Source organism: Moschus berezovskii, chromosome 3 (genome assembly GCF_049115385.1).
Source record: "Moschus berezovskii isolate FMDL1 chromosome 3, NW_MosBer_1.0, whole genome shotgun sequence".
Classification (NCBI taxonomy): domain Eukaryota; kingdom Metazoa; phylum Chordata; class Mammalia; order Artiodactyla; family Moschidae; genus Moschus; species Moschus berezovskii.
In genome coordinates, this window is record NC_142462.1 from 102,646,742 (window position 1) to 102,667,085 (window position 20,344).

Genomic DNA, 20,344 nt, shown 5'->3' on the forward strand with positions numbered 1-20,344 from the left:
CTACTGACTTCAGTAAATACACAGCTTAAGACAGATAATTCGGTTTAGCCAAATAAGGTGTCGGGGCAGGGGGGAGGAAGCACCTGGAATAATTCATGCTGGTGCAGGCATTTGTGGGCCTGTCTGTCGCTGTCAAAGTGATAGCGATTACTGGCAGTGACAGCATAAAGTTCTTTCAAACTCATATTTAGGACCTACTAAAGGGTTTTGTTTTTTTAAAAAAAAAAAATTTTAATGTCTCATTTCTAAGGTGTTTTCCTAAGTTAGTTCTGATTTAAAATGTATCATCTTTGAACGGATCCCCAGGAGGGAAAAAAAATTACTGAAAAGGAAAATAATTGTCTGTACATTGAAAAATTAGCCATACTCCTTTAAAATTGCCTTGTACGTAGAAATCTGTTCTCCAAACGCTATACATTGTGCCACTTAAGAGCAGAAACTGATGACTATGGAAATGGCCCTTTAGGTGGTCTGAAGTAGACCCAGCTGGAACATTTGCTTTGTAGGTAGGAAGGAAATAGTAGAAAAATGGAAAACTGACCCCTTAAGTTGCTATCATTCTCCTTCCCATTTTCTGTGTTGATAGTGGTTTGGTTTTTGACAGAGAAAAGTAGAAATGTCCTCAAATGTATGGCTCCTTAGTTGGGGCCAACTTGGCTAGAAGAGACAGTAGACACTTCGGTTTTCTGGGAGCTAGACGCTTCAGACTCATCTGTCATGGGTTTTCCACACACCATCTCCATGATGCAAGCTCGGAACTAGAGGGAAAGAGCAGAGATGGTCTCCTTGGCAGACCAGTACAGAGGAGGTGACATCAGGAAGTGTGGGAGAAAAAAGATCTTCGTATCCCCATAGCCTCACACGGTGCCTTATACATGGGATCTCCTCGAGCAGCATTGATTATGTCTTCTCAATCCTGAGAGCTGGCTATTCCAGGCTAACACTGCTCACTCCTCCAGGATCTACAGTAATAATCCCTACACGTTCTGGCTAACCCTGAGGCCTCCCTGTTGGGAAACCTCACAAAGTACCCTGTCTAAGAAAGTGAAGTGAAAGTGAAAGTCCCTCAGTTGTGTCTGACCCTTTGCATCCCCATGGACTATACAGGCCATAAAATTCTCCAGGCCAGAATTACTGGAGTGGATAGCCTTTCCCTTCTCCAGGGCATCTTCCCAACCCAGGGATCAAACCCAGGTTTCCCGCATTGCAGGCAGATTCTTTACCAGCTGAGCCACCAGGGAAGCCCAAGAATACTGGAGTGGGTAGCCAAGAGAGCACTGTCAAAAGTGACCCTGCAGTACCCCCGCCCACCCACCATTACTAGAAAGTGCTCCCAACTAGGAACGGACTGCCAGTTCTGTTAATATCCAGGAGCTTCCTCATTAGTTTTTAATCCGCTTCTGGAACTGAGGAAACAAAACAATTCTCAAAGCAGAGTGTTTTGCTCTATAAGACAGGAACCCTCCTTGATTTGTCTGAGTTTGGGTTATTAGCTGCAATTCAGGATTTGGGGTAGGCAGAGCAACTAAACCCACGTGCTACAACTACTGAAGCCCGAGCCTAGAACCCGTGCCCCACAACAAGAGAAGTGACCGCAGTGAGAAGCCCCCTGCTCACAACTAGAGAAAGCCTGTGGGCAGCCACAAAGACCCAGCACAGCCCACAACAAATTTTTTTAAAAAGAGAACTTTACCTGCTTATTCATGAAGCAGTAGATGATGGGATTGTAGACACAAGAACTCTTGGAGAAGAAGGCAGGAATGGTGACAAGCCGTAAGTCCACCCCATGGTTACGGTTGTTGACTATATACATGCCCAGGGCAGCGTAGGGCGTGTAACAGAGACAAAAGGATCCCACCATGACCACCACCATGTGGCTCACCTCCCGCTCAGCCTTCTGGGTCGAAGCTGACTCCTGCTGCTGAGCCGCAACCTGGAACGAGCACAGAAAACATCACACCCTCTTCTCCCTGGCCCTGAACCCCCAAGTCTCTGGACGTTTTTCAACCAGGGGGCCATCTGCTCTAATTGTCTCTCTGCCATCCCACCTTCTGACCTAGTTCCTCTGTTCCCCTTTCCTTGAGGAAGGCAAGATGGAGCCAGCTCTCTCTCCAATCCATGATACTGGATGGAATCACGTGCATCTCTCGATACATCTGAGCTGGAATGACTCCACCTCCTCCTTCATCTCCTCATCTCCCTGTCCCTACTTCCTGCACTGCTTTTTGATACCTCTCACCCTAGCTGTGGACATTTCCGGTGTCTCTCAGACGGTAAAGCATCTGCCTGCAGTGCGGGAGACCCGGGTTCGATGAGAAGGAAATGGCAACCCACTCCAGTACTCTTGCCTGGAAAATCCCATGGATGGAGGAGCCTCGTAGGCTACAGTCCATGGGGTCCCAAAGAGTCGGACACAACTGAGCGACTTCACTTGTGTTCTAGAGCACATACCCACTCTTCTCTCTCTTCTAGACCCCTGTGACCCCTTCCTCCCTGACCCTCACAAAAGCCACTCACAGCTCTGAGGGCGCTCAGCAGCTGAGAGTAGGAGAAGCAGATGAGGGAGAGAGGCACAATGTAGCAGAAGATGAAGAGGAACCAGGTATAGTACTCGCTGTAATATTTGGTGCCCACGGTGTACCAGTCGGGACCACAGGAACACTGCAGGCCCTCAGGGACGTATCTGCAAGGGACCAAGCACTTGTTCACTGTGAGGCTCACAGCAAGAATTGGTAGAGTGGGAGCTGAGATTCCTGGGTTGTGTTCTCTGCTTAGAACCCAGAGTTACGTCAGGCAGAGGGTATTTTCTGTCCTCACTAGCCAACCTTTAGCAATTCCAACCACAGAGGAAACCTTAGCACTTGTCTCTCACAGCCCTTTCCCTTCTCTCTTCCTCCAGCTCTTTAAAAATTAGAGGTCAACAACCATACCCGACTCTCTTCCCACCCTGACAACCTGAGCTTCTAGCTTAGCATAACTGCCCTGCATTCTCACCGGCTCCAGCCAAGGAAGGGTGGGATGGAGACACCAATACCGATGACCCAGGTGGCCATGACCACCATCAGGGCATGCTTGGAGCTGAAGCGGAAGTTGCCGAAGGGTTTACAGATGATGATGTAGCGTTCAAAGGCCAAGAAGGCCAGTGACCAGCCTGTCACCAGACCTGTGATGAAACGGGAGGATAATGGAGTAAACAGCTCCACTCACCCTGGCAGGCGGAGTGGAATTTAGGCGGTGTGGAGCAAGCACAGAGACGAAGGGTGGGACTGGTGAGTGAAATAGAGTTTGGGACTCACTCAGACCTCTGGGTGGCTCTCTACCTCAGCATTCAAAAGAACACCAAACTTCTACCCCCTGGACTCCTCCTTAGGGGTCCACTCTAACCCAACAGCCTGGCCCCTGGCTCCCACCCTGAAGCAGGATCCTTCCCGTCCCTCCAGCTCCCTTTGCTTGCAGTACCTGCTATACAGCCCAGGAAGGCCTCCAGGGCACAAACATGGCGGCCGAAGATGAAGTACCCATAACAAGTGCTGATGAAGACGGCGGAGACAGAGAAGACGCAGTAGATGAAGCCCGCCAGAGACACGTTGACCAGAATATAGTTGAGCGGCTGCCGCAACTTTCTGTAGCGCAGTGTGGCCACCAGCACGGTAGCATTGAGTGGTGTCCCTACAAAGAAGACAAAACCCATGAAGACTGCCTGGAGGTGGAAGGCCCAGACAGGGGCGAGGTGGTACTGAGGTCCATCCCACGGCCCCACCAAGGAGATGTTCTTGTACAGAGAAAACTCCTCCTCTGACATCTTGCTCATGGGATGTCCCCCACCCCCTCTGATTCCTCTTATATATCGTCCTCCCCCACCACTTCTCCCCAGCCCTACCAAAGACCTTCTCCTCCAAAGCCACTTTGGGGCTCCCTGAAAGATCAGTACTGATCCTAAGCCTCCTAAGGACAAAGTTTGAGATTAGAGACCCCAAGCCCCCACCTAAACCTTTTGTGGCCCCAAAGCCGATTGTGTGTTCTTCAGAGGATAAAAGATTGGGCTCACAGAATCCAGATATGCAATGTTGCGGGCTGGAATAAATAAGAGTGGACTCAGTAGGGAGATGCTGACCCATATTTAATGAAGACCCTTCCACCACTCTTTTTCCCTTTGAGTGGAGCTGTTGAAGGCAAGCCTCTTCGTTTCGCTTCAGGCACCACTACATCCCTGTAGGTATTTGCACACCATCTGCCCCATTGTGGAAGGTGCCCCCTGTCTCCCTCTCTAGGGGTCTTGGGCTCAGCCAGCCTCAGGCTGCAGGAAAGGGTAGGGGATGGAGAGTGTTCTTGAACAGCCTTCATGGAACAGTCCAGGGGCAACTCGACAGTGCCTAGAGGTCTAAGGGATCCCAGGCTGCCAGTTACTTCATGGCGAGTCTCCCCAGAGATGGAACCTTTCCTGTTCAGAACTCCCCCAGCCAGGTCCAGGTTGATGTGCTGTGGTCCCTCTTCACACCTGGCCCTGCCGTTAACTCAGCAGTGCCTAAGCTGCCAGACTTCCCCCTGTCTGCCCATCCCAGACCTGCCCAGCTCTTAGCCTGATTTGCTGAGAAGCCCACCCCAGTGACCCCAGCTCCACTCTAAACTCTACTTGGGGACTTCCCTGATGGTCCAGTGGTTAAGACTCTGCACTTCCACTGCAGGGGGCACGGGTTTGATCCCTGGTTGGGAAACTAAGATCCTGCATGCCACATTGAGTGGCCAAAAAAAATACTTAAAGCTCTGCTTGCACTTATACTCAACACTACACTTCGGCCTTTATGAGTGTATCTTCTTCCAAACCTCGGCAGACTATAGATATATAGATAAGTTAAAAGTGAAAGGATGGTCCAGTAATGGCAGTTGTTTGGATCAGATAAATCCCATCTTACCTTTTATAAAAGTTATAAACTCTGGACAAAATGTGAAAAAAAAAAACTGTTTGAAAGCACTATAAAGTGCCCTCAAAACAGGCAGAAACTAAAGGGGACTCAACCCTTGAATGAAAGGAACCACCTGCCATCTACATTCAAATGGATTTTTCCGAAGGACAATCCCCATCTAAAGGGCAAGGACTAGCTAGGGCTCCTCAAGCAAAAAGTCCAGCCTTTATTGACTTGGAGAGTCACAAGACAGAGCCTGGGACTCCAGAGCAGTTGGAAATTGAAGGTGGGTTTCTGGGAATGAAGGAAGCCATGATAGGAGAAGCCTTCAAATCTGCATATAAACTCCCCTCAAATCCTAAAATGACTGCTGAGTTATGCCTGGAGGAATCTCCAAGGAGCCCAGCAAAAGGCAAGAGCTGGAGGTCTGAAAGCTCAGCAGAGATATGGGCTGTTACTTTCTGCAGGAGAGAAAGAGTTTATGTTTGATTCCTTCCAAGTTAGACAAGTTGAGCAAAGACTTCAGCTTCTCCAATTGAAACTCCCAGAAAACCACACTTTAGGACAAAGATCTGTCCCTTGAATCCTGAACTAGAAATGCTAGATGGAGACATGTCAGCCATTTCTGAAAGCCTTACATTTCCAGGCACACAGTGATACGTGTGCATGAGCACACACACACGCTCCACACAGACACTCACCCACAGGTAGGATTCCTACCAGAGGTTCCTGGTGAAAGCCAGCTAACTGTCCAGGAATTGCAAGGCCAGTTGGTCCCCACTAGATTGCCTGAGTTGGCATATTCTGTGCCCTGGGTCCTTAAGACCAGGGCCAGAGGCCCCCTTGAAGGCAGTGTTCTAAGTGCCCATCACTGGGCAGGGCAAGCGGCAATGTGTCAGCCTGGGCTGAGTGGACTTAGTCCACCTCAGCTGTCAGCAGGGCTCTGCTGAGGTACCCACCTCTGCAATTGGTTCTGACAGGAGCCCGTGAGGGCAGCCCCTGGGCTTGGGCTGTCAGTCCAACCATTATGAGTAAGAGATACCCAGGCCTCTCACTGCCACTCCTCAGGCCAAGTGGCTGCATCTTTAGCCCCTCCCATTACTGTCCTGAGGAGAAGGCAATGGCAAACCACTGCAGTGTTCTTGCCTGGAGAATCCCAGGGACGGGGGAGCCTGGTGGGCTGCCGTCTATGGGGTCGCACAGAGTCAGACACGACTGAAGTGACTTAGCAGCAGCATTACTGTCCTGACAACTTCCCAGACATTGTCTTCCTCTCTATTCCACCCCACATCAGAAGAAGGGGCAATGGGCCCCAGCTGAGGGCAACCCAGCCACAGTTAAAAGGAGGCAGATGCCCCTGTGGGGCTCAGGCCAACTGAGCCTTACTCAAGCATAGAGTCTCACTGGCAAGAGATAAAAAACTTCCAGTCATTGAAGCCATGGAGTAGGAGGAGGGGGAGATTTTAAGGAGAGGACAAGTAGTAAAGGAGAAAGGTAATGATATAAAAACTGGAGACACTTTAGGTATGGTGGACCCTCCGCTTCTGCAAGGGCCAACCAAAATATTTAAAAATTCCAGAAAATTCCAAAAACCAAAGCTTAAAATTGCCTTATTCAGGCAACTATTCACATAGCATTTATATTTATTATATTTTACTATAATTTAGATAATATGTTTTATTACAATTTACTACATTGTATTTATAACTATTTACAAGGTATTATAAGTGCTCGGAGAAGGCAATGGCAAGCCACTCCAGTACTCTTGCCTAGAAAACCCCATGGATGGAGGAGCCTGGTGGGCTGCAGTCCGTGGGGTCGCTAAGGGTCGGACACGACTGAGCGACTTCACTTTCACTTTTCACTTTCACACATTGGAGAAGAAAATGGCAACCCACTCCAGTGTTCTTGCCTGGAAAATCCCAGGGACAGGGGAGCCTGGTGGGCTTCTGTCTATGGGGTCACACAGAGTCGGACATGACTGAAGTGACTTAGCAGCAGCAGCATAAGTACTAGGTATTGTCAGTAATCTAGAGATAATTTCAAGCATCCAAGAGAATGTGTGAGATTATATGCAAGCACTATGCTATTTTATATAAGGGACTTGAACATCAGAGGGTTTGGGTGTCTGCAGGGGGTCCTTACCAATCCCCCTGTATATTTAAAGGGCAACTGTATATTTAATATATAATACTGTGCCCTTATCAGATTTAGAGTTACTTTATTAATTTAGGAACATGACAACACACTGAGGCTTTACAGAATATCACATCAGGTACATTTAGACCAGGGTTTTCTCAGCCTCAGCCCTACTGCCACATTGGATCAGATGATCTGGGGGGATTGGGATGGGGGGTGGTTGTCTTGTGCAATGGAAGATGTTTAACAGCATCCCTGGCCTCTGGATGATGAGAGCACCTCTGTCACCCCCGTGATAATAACCAGTCGTGTCTCCAGACACAAATGGCCCCCCGAGAGGCAAAATTGCCCCCTGCTCCTGTCCCCTCCAATTGAGAACCAGTGATTTCAAGTTGAACTAATAAATGCCCAGAACCAAATGGAAAACAGTCAAGAGAAATTATGTTTTTCTAGTACTTCTAATTATCCAGAAAAAAGAAGAAAGTCCTAGTGAAAGAGGAGATTTTCTTTTGTTTCAGGGTTTTTACCCCCCCATTGTCCTTAGTAGTGTATTCATATATACTCCCACCTTTCCCAGAGATAGTTTAAGGAAGGCTTACAGAACTATATAGGATAAATGAGAAATTATTAATCAAATGTGAAAGCAGAAAAAAGAGAGAGAGAGAAACAACAGAAGCAAGTTCAGGGGCTGGACTGAAATACAGCTACTCTGGGAGCTTGCTATTGATGGACCACACATTCGTGCTTCCCCAGGGTCCCCATTTACAAAATTCAATGTCCAGAAAGCAAACACAAACCAACCATTCTTCGGATTATGAGAGGCAAAGAGGGGGGTTCACAGAGGAGGCATAGGTGTGATATAATAAACAAGGTCCTTAACAAAGTTCCTGAGTAGCACAACCACCAGTTTCACTGGCCCAGGGCTATTGCTGACTAGTACCTTCAATATTGGCTCCACACAAGGCATGATTCAGAACAGGACATAAACCAGAACCACTCCCCGGGGGGCCAAATACCAGCTCTGCCAGGCTGCTCTGATCCATAGGACATTTCAACTCTCCAGGGGCTTGAATCATTGCTTCTCTCTGCTTAGTTTTTTATCATTTAATTCCTGTTTCGAGTGAATTGTATATGCCCGGGGCTCAAAATTCAAAAAGTACAAAAGAATATACAGTGAACAATACATTTCTTTCCCACCCAGGCTCCCAATTCCCCTCTCCAGAAGCAACCAGTGTTCGCTTTTTGCTGTGTTTTTCCTGCATAGGAGGTGGCAACGAGCTTGAAATGATGTGTTGTGACAATGTTGTCTGTTAAGTACTGACCGGTCACTCTCCAGAGAAGCGGTGAGATAAGGGAAAGGTTCATACATGCTCTTTTGAAAATGAGAAATCATCTAAGGTTACTTGAACAAATGCCATCCTCATAGCTGGGAGGAAAGGACAGAAACCACCCCCCAATCCTATCCCCACCCTGAGGCAGAATCATGACTCTCCCTAGAGAAGTTCACCTGCTGGCCTTGAAATGCAGAGACAAATGAGTGACTGAGGGCCTGAACTCCTTCTGCCTAGAGCCAGGCCACAGTCACTTTGGAAAACAATGCATGGTAGATGCCAACGGATTGCCACCAGGAAAGCAATCCTCTCCCTGATCCCACCGTCTTGGAGGCATTTGGAAGTGTGCAGGTAGGGAAAGGGTGTCTTATGGCTCTTGGCAAAGAAGCTAAAACTGCTACAACATATTTCATGCTCAGTCGTGTCTGACTCTGTGTGACACCATAGACTAGAGCCTGCCAGGCTCCTCTGTCCGTGGGATTTCCCAGGCAAGCATACTAGAGTGGGTTGCCATTCCCTTCTCCAGGGGATCTTCCTGACCCAGGTATTGAACCCAGATCCCCCACATTGTGGGCAGATTCTGTACCATCTGAGAGCCACCAGGAAGGCTCACGAATACTAGAGTGGGTAGCTATTCCCTTCTCCAGGGGATCTTTCCAACCCAGGGATTAAACACAGATCTCCTGCATTGTAGGCAGATTCTTTACCATCTGGCCATCAGGGGTGGCCCAGGGAAACACCAGGGAAGTGCAGGGTGGGAAAAGAGTGTCTTATGGCTCTGGGCAAAGAAGGGTTTACTGGTATTGACTAGGCAGGACACTGCTTGAGACCGCCCACACTGAAGGATCTGGCCTCAAATTCCATCAACAACCCCAGAGAGAAGCCCAGGCTGGGACCCAACCCCAGTCTCAGCTCTGAAACATTCTCCACAAAGTCCCCCTGGAGCCCTTACTAGGAGCCACCTCACTCCCTGGCACACCCAGGGAGAGAAACAATTAGGGAATGCATACTGAGGTAATGGAATGACGCATTGAGTGGCTTTTATTTATAAGCCAGTTTGAAGCTGGGGAACAATTACCCAAAAAAGTCCCTTTGGTTTGAGAACAGATGAGCTGTTGCTTTTCTCTCTGGCCCTGACTAGTTAGCTGAGTCAGTCATCTGGTCCAGACACTCCTGGATGGAGATGATAAAACTTGATCCCCTGGGTACAAAGGAATGTTGGCCAATCCGTTCTCTAAAGTGAGAACCATTCTTCCTCCTATCCAAGAGAAGGGGTTGGTTTATTAGGAAGTCTATTTTTGCGTGGACGGTGGAGACGGTTTCTTCAGGCTTGTGGTTTTTACCTCGATCCAAGTGAGTATCTGTTGCCCCTGGTGGGTTTTTTTGTGTACACCCCTGACTTTCTTTCTTCATTCTTGCACTCATTTATTCCACAGTTATTTGGTGAGAAATATCTACAGCAGCAACTGTGCTGTGAGGGTGAAATGAGATTAATCTGATAGAGTGCTTACCGAAGGCCAGGCACACAGAAGTGCTTGGGAGTCGTTTGTCAGCAGGATTGCCAAGTGCCAGATGCCAGCCTAGATCCAGAGATCAATAGGAGAGATCTCTGTCCCCCCAGGAGCTCCCAGCCTCCTAGGAGGCAGCCCCCCCTGGAAGCAAGCAAGCATCCTGGGATGTGATGGTTGTGGTGCCATGGCAGAGCCTCCTGGGTCTCCTACAAGGCCCCAGTTTCCAGAGGGGTGACCTCTTCCCTCTCTCTCATTTGGGGAACCCCAGCTTGAAGAACCCCACCCTGGCCACCCTTAGCTGATGGGCCAGCTCGTCCCTGCAGCCTCCCTGGATGGGATGAACAAGGCAGGCCGGAGTGAGGGAGGGAGTGTGTGTATTTACAGAATGTATTCCCATTTTTGGTTTTCTAGAAAGTCTGGGTAGCATGTGTACTGTGTTTCAAACAGGCTTTGGATTCAGATAAATGTGATCCTTGTAAGCTGAATTTTGCCAAGTTTCATTTTCTTACAGTGGGGTGACAGCTATCTCACAAGGCTGCCATGAAGTTAAGTAAGAGCTGTAAAGCGCAGATCACACCGCTCAGCCTAGCGTAAGCATTAAGTGGCAGCTCTCCTAGTGTGTATTTTTTTCCTTGCCCTCAGATTACATGATCATGACTCCTTTCCTTTTTCAGCACTTTATAGTTTGCAGCATACTTTCTTTCTTTTTTAAGTCTATTGAATTTGTTACAATTATTGTTTCTGTTTTATGTTTTGGCTTTTTGGCTACAAGACAAGCAGGATCTTAGCTCCCTGACGAGGGATCAAACCCCCACCCTCTGCACTGGAAGGGGGAGTCTTAACCCCTGGACCACCAGGGAAGTCCTGTAAAGTGCACCTATGTTTTCTCACCTGATCCTCAAATGACCCTGTGAGACAGGGCAGGTGTGCCTTCCCCAACTGACAGATGAAGAAACTGAGTCATTTAGCAACTATCACCTACCTAATCAAGGGTGATTGAGGACAGGCTTCTCAGTCCCCATCTAGGAGGCTGATGAGTTAGGAGGATTTTTTCTGATGGTCTAATCATGAGATAAGAAAGAAGAATGATTCGTTCCGGGTGCGGGAGACACCAAACTGGCTCCCCTTAGCCCTGGGCTTCTCACAAGGGGAGCTGGGGGAGCCTGGCCCCTTCTCTGCCCTTTCCCAGCAGCACCCCATGAACTCCACTTGGCAGCCTGGGAGAGAGCTGGATGGTCACAGGGAAGATGAAACAGTTCCCGCAGTGGGCTGGGGAGGAGAGGAGAGCGCTGAGGGGTGAGGCCTGCTGGAGTGGAGCCGGTCTGGGCTGGGAGCCAGCCTGGACTAAGAAACTCTTCCAGGAACTACAGACTGTGGCTGCTGCTAAGGTGGCAGAGAAGGCACATCTGGAAGGGTATATTCATCAGTGGCTCGTTGGTCTAGGGGTATGATTCTCGCTTAGGGTGCGAGAGGTCCCGGGTTCAAATCCCGGACGAGCCCGATTTTTCTTTTTTTCCATTCCCTTTTCTCCACCACACACACAAGTATACACTGCCTGCCTTTACTAAAGTTAGAAGCAGAGATGATCCAGTGGTGAGTGAATAAAGGACTCAGGACAAGGTGCCAGTCAATTACCCAACTAGCCATGTCCTGTGCTGCTGCTGCTGCTCAGTTCAGTTCAGTTCAGTCGCTCAGTCGTGTCTGACTCTCCGCGACCCCATGAATCACAGCACGCCAGGCCTCTCTGTCCATCACCAACTCCCGGAGTTCACTCAAACTCATGTCCACAGAGTCGGTGATGCCATCCAGCCATCTCATTCTCGGTTGTCCCCTTCTCCTCCCGCCCCCAACCCTTCCCAGCATCAGAGTCTTTTCCAGTGAGTCAACTCGTCGCATGAGGTGGCCAAAGTATTGCAGTTTCAGCTTTAGCATCAGTCCTTCTAATGAACACCCAGGATCGATCTCCCTTAGAATGGACTGGTTGAATCTTCTTGCGGTACAAGGGACTCTCAAGAGTCTTCTCCAGCACCACAGTTCAAAAGCATCAATTCTTCGGCAATCAGCTTTCTTCACAGTCCAACTCTCACATCCATACATGACCACGGGAAAAACCATAGCCTTGACTAGACGGACCTTTGTTGACAAAATAATGTCTCTGCTTTTTAATATATTATCAAGGTTGGTCATAACTTTCCTTCCAAGGAGTAAGCGTCTTTTAATTTCATGGCTACAATCAGCATCCGCAGTGATTTTGGAGCCCCAGAAAATAAAGTCTGACACTGTTTCCACTGTTTTTCCATCTATTTCCCATGAAGTGATGGGACCAGATGCCATGATCTTTGTTTTCTGAATGTTGAGCTTCAAGCCAACCTTTTCACTCTCCTCTTTCACTTTCATCAAGAGGCTTTTGAGTTCCTCTTCACTTTCTGCCATAAGGGTAGTGTCATCAGCATATCTGAGGTTATTGATATTTCTCCCAGCAATCTTGACTCCAGTTTGTGCTTCTTCCAGCCCAGTGTTCCTCATGATGTACTCTGCATATAAGTTAAATAAGCAAGGTGACAATGCTTTTGATGCACTCCTTTTCCTATTTGGAACCAGTCTGTTGTTCCATGTACAGTTCTGACTGTTCCTTCCTGACCTGCGTACAGGTTTCTCAAGAGGCAGGTCAGGTGGCCTGGTATTCCCATCTCTTTCAGAATTTTCCACAGTTTATTGTGATCCACACAGTCAAAGGCTTTGGCATGCTGCTGCTGCTGCTGCTAAATTGCTTCAGTCGTGTCCGACTCTGTGTGATCCCATAGACAGCAGCCCACCAGGTTCCCCCATCCCTGGGATTCTCCAGGCAAGAACACTGGAGTGGGTTGCCATTTTCTTCTCCAATGCCTGAAAGGGAAAAGGGAAAGTGAAGTCGCTCAGTCGTGTCTGACTCTTCACGACCCCATGGACTGCAGCCTACTACACTCCTCCGTCCATGGGATTTTCCAGTGCCTTCTCCAGCCATGTCCTGTAGATACCCCATTATTCCCACTGAGTCCAAACCAAGCAGAAGGAGATTGTCATAGCTCCAGGTGCTGAACCTGAGAAGGTTATAGAGCCAAAATGTTGCCTTGTGTTAGGCAGAAAGCCTCTCAGCCTCAGCGAAAAAGCAGAGGGTCAGGACTGAGGAGTGGGTCTGAGTTGGAGACTAAGAAAAGACAAACCCACCACACAAAATCCAAGCTGTGAAGTACACTGGCTTCAAAGTCCAAAAGCTAGGATCAAAGTTACAATTTGGAGTCTTAGCTTTCCTCTTGGTAAAATGGGAACAATAATATTCATTTCTCAAAGTTGGGAGGATTAAATCAGAAACTGTATGTGAAAGCCCTTTGCAAACTATAATGTACCTTACAGACAGGGATTGTTAGGAATACTACTAAAGGTAAAGAGAATCTAGAAAGGAAATTCTGACAACATGACAGACTGAACTAACGTGGCTCTCCCTTCACCTAGTGTCCCCTAAAACACACACAGAAATATTGCAGAGAACAGAATTTAAAAATTAAAGTATGAACAATTGCAAAATTGACTTTGAAATTTCCAGATATCAGAATTTAATAAGGAATGCAAGGGACTTCCCTGGCAATCCAGTGGTTAAGATTCTGCTTCTAATCCCTGATCAGAGAACTAAGATCCCATATACTGCACTGTGTGGCAAAAAAAGTGGGAAAAAAAAGGAATACAAAACAAAGAAGGGAAAGGGGAAGAAGGAAAAGAGCTATCACAGGAGCCCATGGTTCATTTCAGACACAGATAACAGATATATTGCTTTCAGTTCTAGGCTGTGTCCTCTCAGCCCAGCAGAGACAAACAGCTGGGACTGAACCCTCTGCATTAAAGTTTAGAACATCGAAGATCTGCCTTATCCATGGCAGGAAGACTAAAAATGGCACACTGTAGTTTAAGGAAGCAGAGAAAAAGGGGGAGAAATATAAGTCAACTCTGAGAAACTGATGTCCAAGCCTGAGAAGACGCTTGTGTTGCCTCTGGGTTTATCTGCATGATGCTGAATCCTCAAGCCAAGAATTGGTTTAGGAAAATCCCTAGGAATACCACAGGACTCCCTGGGAATACCACAAAGGAATACCACAGGAATCCCTAGGAATACCACACAGCCACAGAAAGCAGGAAAGAGCTCTCCAAGCATGTTTCATAACCCAAGGTATATCTCACTGCTAAGTCACTTCAGTCGTGTCCGACTCTGTGCGACCCCATAGACGGAAGCCCACCAGGCTCCCCCGTCCCTGGGATTCTCTAGGCAAGAACACTGGAGTGGGTTGCCATTTCCTTCTCCAATGTGTGAAAGAGGAAAGTGAAAAGTGAAAGTGAAGTCGCTCAGTCGTAATGGAAATCTCACTAAAAAGTGACAAGTCAGAAACACCTACTGAAAAAGAATTCATAATAAAATATTAAAAGCTAGACAAGAAAGCAATCCATCATAAGGAAGAATTGGCAGACACAGCAGACAGGACAATTAACACTCTAAGAATGGAGCATAATAGAAAAATATGATAAGCACAGTATAAGTTTTCTTAAAAGTGTTAAAGATGAAAGACAAGAAAATAAACAATAATGAAAATATTGCACTATGAAGAAAAGCAGCTCATTGAGCGAAAAAAACCCAAAACTTTAGGAAATGAAAGATACACCACTAAAGACTCAATGCATGAAACAGTAGACTTGACCCAGCCGGAAAGAGAATTGATGAACTGGAAGATGAGGCTGATGAAAGTGTTCAAAATAAGGGGGGAAAGGGGAAAGTAATGAGATAGAAAATATGAAAGAATAGTTAAAAGACATGAGGAAAAGAACTCTCTCTCTCTCTCTATATATATATATATATACACACATATGTATATTTATATATTATACTCAAAGACTTTTGGGCTTCTCTGATAGCTCAGTTGGTAAAGAATCTGCCTGCAATGCAGGAGACCCAAGTTTGATTCTTGGGTCAGGAAGATGTGCTGGAGAAAGGATAAGCTACCCACTCCAGTATTTCTGGGCTTCCCTGGTGGCTCAACTTGTAAAGAATCTGCCTACAATGCAGGAGACCTGGGTTTGATCCCTGAGTTGGGGAGATCCCCTGAAGATGGGAAAGGCTACCCACTTCAGTATTCTGTCCTGGAAAATTCTATGGACTATACAGTCCATGGGGTCACAAAGAGTAGGACATGACCGAGCAACTTTTACTTTCACTTTCAAAGACTTTCACTGAAATGCCACCAAAAGATATACTTCATAAGGAAGAAGACTGGGAAAGGTCAGTTTTCATTCCAATCCCAAAGAAAGGCAATGCCAAAGAATGTTCAAACTACCACACAATTGCACTCATGTCACACACTAGCAAAGTAATGCTCAAATCCTCCAAGCCAGGCTTCAACAATACGTGAACTGTGAACTTCCTGATGTTCAAGCTGGATTTAGAAAAGGCAGAGGAACCAGAGACCAAATTCCCAACATCCGCTGGATCATCGAAAAAGCAAGAAAGTTCCAGAAAAATATCTACTTCTGCTTTATTGACTATGCCAAAGCCTTTGACTGTGAGGATCACAACAAACTGTGGAAAACTCTTAAGAGTCCCTTGGACTGCCAGGAGATCCAACCAGTCCATCCTAAAGGAAATCAGTCGTGAGTATTCATTGGAAGGACTGATGCTGAAGCTGAAACTCCAATACATTGGCCACCTGATGCGAAGAACTGACTCACTGGAAAAGACCCTGATGCTGGGAAAGATTGAAGGCAGGAGGAAAAGGGGACGACATAGGATGAGATGGTTGGACAGCATCACCGACATGATGGACGTGAATTTGAGCAAGCTCTGGGAGTTGGTGATGGACAGGGAAGCCTGGTGTGCTGCAGTCCACGGGGTCACAGAGTCGGACATGACTCTGCGACTGAACTAAACTGATAAATGCAATGTACTGGTATATTATACATCTAAAGTTTATATGTATATAAAGTTTCTTGAAAGAGAGAGGATGAGGGAAATGTAATATTCCAATAGATAATGATCCACAATTTTCCAAAAAGAAGAAAGACACAGTTCTCAGGTTGAAACTGAGCTTATAAACAGATTGTGGTGAAACTGCAGAATACTGAATAGAAAAATAAAAATCTTAAAAGCAACCAGAAAAAAAAAGCCTGTTTGCCCAAAGGACAATTATATTGGCAGCTGACTTCTCATTCACTCCAAAAGATTATAGGAAAAATAGAATATCTTCAAAAGGCCAAGAGAAAACTGTCAGCCTAAAAAATCCATGCCCACTAAATTGCCATTTGTGTTTTGAAATAAAAGATCTTTTAGCACAAAGACTGAGAATGTTTACCACTCAGAGACTTCTGAAATGCCACCAAAGGATATACTTCATACGAAGGAAACTGAAATAAGAAGAAAGGCATGAAATGCAAGAGCAAAGAGATTTATAAATATGTTCGTCAGTCTAAACAAGCACTGAAAGCCACTGCTGGTGGAGTGTAAATTGGTCCCGCTGCTTTATAGAAAAATTTGGCAATACTTTGTAAAGTTTAAGGTGCATGGATCCTATGATCCACAAATTCTACTTCTAGGTATCTACCTTAGAGAAGTGCTTACATATATGTCAAAGAGGCACACACAGTACTGTTTATCACAGCATTACTTATGATCTGGAATGCTGAAAACGTCTTAAATGCCCATTAGCAGAAGAATGGATAAATAAATTGTGGTATATTCAAACCATGACACAGTATTCAGCAGTTAAAATTCATGAACTGGCACTATATGAAACAGCATGAATGTTTGTATTTAAATATATTTTTAAAACACACAAACCAGTATTGTCTATTGTTTGTTGTTGTTCAGTCACTAAGTCATGTCTGACTCTTTGTGACCCCCCATAAACTATAGCATGGCAGGCTTTCCTGTTCTTCACTATCTCCCGGAGTTTGCTCAAACTCATTTCCATTGAGTCAGTGATGCAATCCAACCATCTCATCCTCTGTTGCCCCCTTCTCCTCTTGCTCTCAATCTTTCCCAGCATCAGGGTCTTTTCAAATGAGTCAGTTCTTCACATCAAGTCCCAAAGTATTAGAGCTTCAGCATGAGTCCTTCCAATGAACACCCAGGACTGATCTCCTTTAGGATTGACTGGTTGGATCTCCTTGCTGTCCAAGGGACTCTCAAGAGTCTTTTCCAACACCACAGTTTAAAAGCAACAATTCTTTAGCGCTCAGCTTTCTTTACAGTCCAACTCTCACACTCATACATGACTACTGGAAAATCCATAGCTTTGACTAGATGGACCTTTGTCGGCAAAGTGATATCTCTGCTTTTTAATACACTGTCTAGATTTGTCATAGATATTCTTCCAAGGAGCAAGTGTCTTTTAATTTTGTGGCTGCAATCACCGTCTGCAGTGATTTTGGAGGCCAATAAAATGAAATCTGACACTGTTTCCACATTTCCCCTATCTATTTGCCATGAGGTGATAGGACCAGATGCCATGATCTTTGTTTTTTATGAATACAGAGTTTTAAGCCAGCTTTTTCACTCTCCTCTTTCACCTTCATCAAGAAGCTCTTAAGTTCCTCTTCACTCTCTGCCATTAAAGTGATATCCCCTGCATACCTGAGGTTGTTGGTATTTCTCCTGTTAATCTTGATTCCAGCTTGTGATTCATCCAGCCTGGCATTTCACATGATATTCTCTGCATATAAGTTAAATAACCAGAGTGACAATATATTGTCCATTGTTTGTAGATACATATATTTAAGTAAATACATAATAGATGGGCTATCTGAATCAAATGTGTCAAAAAATGAACAGTTGTTAGATTTCAGTGGTAAGTGCATGGATATTTATTATGTTACTTTCTGTATTGTACTTTATGCATCTTTAAAAGATTTTCTTTTTTTTTTCTTCTTTTTAATGAAAGGATCTAGGTATTTAGAAATAAGGGTAAATGGGGATAAATGGCTGCATCAATCCTCAGAAAGGATGATCTGCTGGGATGGGATTAGGACGGAGGCTGAGTCCTGGGTCCAGGGATTATGAGGATTAATTCAGATCATCCCCCTAAGCTGATCACCTGGTTGGCATTCCCAGCACTCCAAGCCCTTCAGAGATGCATCTCTGGACCACAGTCCACTTCCCCCCATACCTCCTGCCTCCTATCTCCACTCTCACGCTCAACCCAGTACTGTTTGGCTCAGGGATTACCCACATTTGGGTCCCTAGAGTAGATTGGTTCAGGTGTCCCTTGCATACTCCTCGAATCATTGGCAAATGATGACCTGCACCCCAGAAGCCAAGGAGAGATTAGTCCTAATACTCAGGATCAGCGCTCCCTGAGGAGAGTCGGGACCCTTGGATGTTACAGTTGACAACTGCCTTCCCAGTCCCTCCCTCTGTTAGCCAAGAGGTCAGCAGTCAAGGTCTGCTGACACTGCTGGTCAGTCAGCACCAGAAGGAGCTGGGCTGGTGCAGAACAAAGAGTCACTCTGCTTCCAGCATTCAGTTCAGTTCAGTTGCTCAGTCGTGTCCGACTCTTTGTGACCCCATGAATCACAGCACGCCAGGCCTCCCTGTCCATCATCAACTCCCAGAGTTCACTCAAACCCACCTCCATCGAGTCGGTGATGCCATCCAGCCATCTCATTCTCTGCCATCCCCTTCTCCTCCCGCCCCCAATCCCTCCCAGCATCAGAGTCTTTTCCGGTGAGTCAGCTCATCACATGAGGTGGCCAAAGTATTGGAGTTTCAGCTTTAGCGTCAGTCCTTCCAATGAACACCCAGGACTGATCTCCTTTAGAATAGACTGGCTGGATCTCCTTACAGTCCAAGGGACTTGACTCCGTCATTCCTGGGAACCCTATGCCCTCCATCTTCCTGATGCCAACCCCTTCCACCATCCCTGACAAGCACTCTGCTCCCCAAGTTTTGACAAACCTAAAATCTGCAGCAGTCCCTCTGGAAGGGGTGTCTGGGTGGACTTGCCCAACAGTCTTTCCCCACAGCTGGATCACGTTAACCACAAGTTCTGGAGTGGAGCCCAGTCCCCCAGGGAGCACAAGAAACATCTTGATCTGTGCTCACCATCTCTCTGATCACATACTGGGCTGGGAGTGTGAGAGGAAGGAAGAAAAGTGAGGAGAGAAGGCAGGGTGTGGAGGAAGGGAAAGAGAGACACACAGAGGCTGAGAGGCAACATTATTGTTAACAGGCAACGCTGAACTCAGAGTGTATTAAATGATAAGCAGAGTAGACAGACGTGAAGTTGGGAGATTTACCTTCACTCATTCATTCTACATGTAAGAGAATTTGTCAGATGCTGGAGATACACAGAAGACCATGGTAACTTCCCAGTCTTCAAGAAAATGGGCAGACAGAAAATTAAAAACCTGACCTTGACAACTCTGAGTGACTGGCGCTGCCCTAGAGAGAAAGGAGGGTAGGGTGGAGAACAGCAAGTGTGCATAATGGGGTGGGAGGGGGCGTCAGGAAGGGCTGCCTAGAGATGACTCCCTGCTGAGTGTTGAAGGATAAGTAGGGGATGTCCAGGCGAAGAAAGGTTCTCCCCTGAAGAATATGGAAAGCTTGTGAACCTGGGTGCCTTTGGCGGTGACAAAGACAACATATGCCAAAGACCTTGAGAGTGGATGGGTGAGAGAAGGGACTGGTGTGTGTCCGGCTTAGGAATCTCCCAGTGCTTTCCTAGATGTCCTGGAACACCCCAGTTCTCAAGTGTACCCATATTTTTCCTAGCTAAGACGTTCCCTGAATGAATGATGAAGTGAAATAAGCCCGCGGAAGTTTCACATCTCCCAATTTTAAGAGTGTAAATCAGCAGTGCCCACCCTGAACAGGCTACGCCTACAGGATGAGTGGGGGTCATGCTCGCAGCCCACCGGGAGTAGGGCTCGTGGGAAGGCAAGCGGTGGAGAAAGGCGGCCTTCGGACACTAAGGACTGTGTAGGGCCACGGAGCCGCCCCTCCTAAGAGGGTCCCTGCTTCTGGCTTGGTGAGGGGCGCACGCACGGACAACAGAGGGATCAGGGCCCCGAGTTCACGTATCCTGGCCTCAGTTTCCCCGCTCATGCCCTCACGCAATTCTGAGGCTAGGGCGGGCGGCCGGGGTCCGCGCCGACTGCGGAGCTGGGGGGCGCGCCCTGCGCCGTAGGGAGCCAGGGGAGTGCAAAAGCATCCGCGTGTTTGCAGGACGGGAGGATCCGTCCATCCTTTGGTTTTTCCTGCCTCATCACCGAGCGAGACGGGATCCTGGCACACGGAGCAGAGGGGTCCCCCCGCGTAGCCGACTCCTGGCTGCTCGCACTCTCCGCGCGGGTCTCCCCCCATCGCCCGCTCGCTCGGCCTCGGGGAACCCGGGAGCTGCGGCGGCCGACCGGCTTCCCGGCGGCGGCGGGGGCGGTGTCAGGTGGC

General features: G+C 47.2%; 1 protein-coding gene and 1 non-coding gene across 2 annotated transcripts; one reads left to right on the forward strand and one right to left on the reverse strand.

Moving 5' to 3' along the window:
* Window positions 1–638: 638 nt before the first annotated feature.
* Window positions 639–4,012, reverse strand: OPN1SW (opsin 1, short wave sensitive). The gene is made up of 5 exons (XM_055421225.2): window positions 3,460–4,012; window positions 2,995–3,163; window positions 2,518–2,683; window positions 1,694–1,933; window positions 639–758 (listed from the first exon to the last, which is right to left on the reverse strand). The coding sequence occupies exons 1-5, from the start codon at window positions 3,809–3,811 to the stop codon at window positions 639–641; spliced, it is 1,047 nt and encodes a 348-aa protein (XP_055277200.1). The 5' UTR covers window positions 3,812–4,012.
* A 7,301-nt stretch (window positions 4,013–11,313) lies between these two features.
* On the forward strand, window positions 11,314–11,385 carry TRNAP-AGG (transfer RNA proline (anticodon AGG)). The gene has a single exon. It is a non-coding gene; the product is annotated as a tRNA-Pro (tRNA).
* Window positions 11,386–20,344: the final 8,959 nt, after the last annotated feature.

What these genes read in the sequence shown, in the direction of transcription:
- OPN1SW (XM_055421225.2), bottom strand. Translation starts at nt 3,811, where the DNA reads ATGAGCAAGATGTCAGAGGAGGAGTTTTCTCTGTACAAGAACATCTCC. An exon ending in TGCTGAGCGCCCTCAGAGCT is followed by an intron (nt 1,934 to 2,517) that starts GTGAGTGGCTTT and finishes TGCTCGTTCCAG; the next exon opens with GTTGCGGCTCAGCAGCAGGA. An exon ending in ACTGCTTCATGAATAAGCAG is followed by an intron (nt 759 to 1,693) that starts GTAAAGTTCTCT and finishes CTTTCCCTCTAG; the next exon opens with TTCCGAGCTTGCATCATGGA.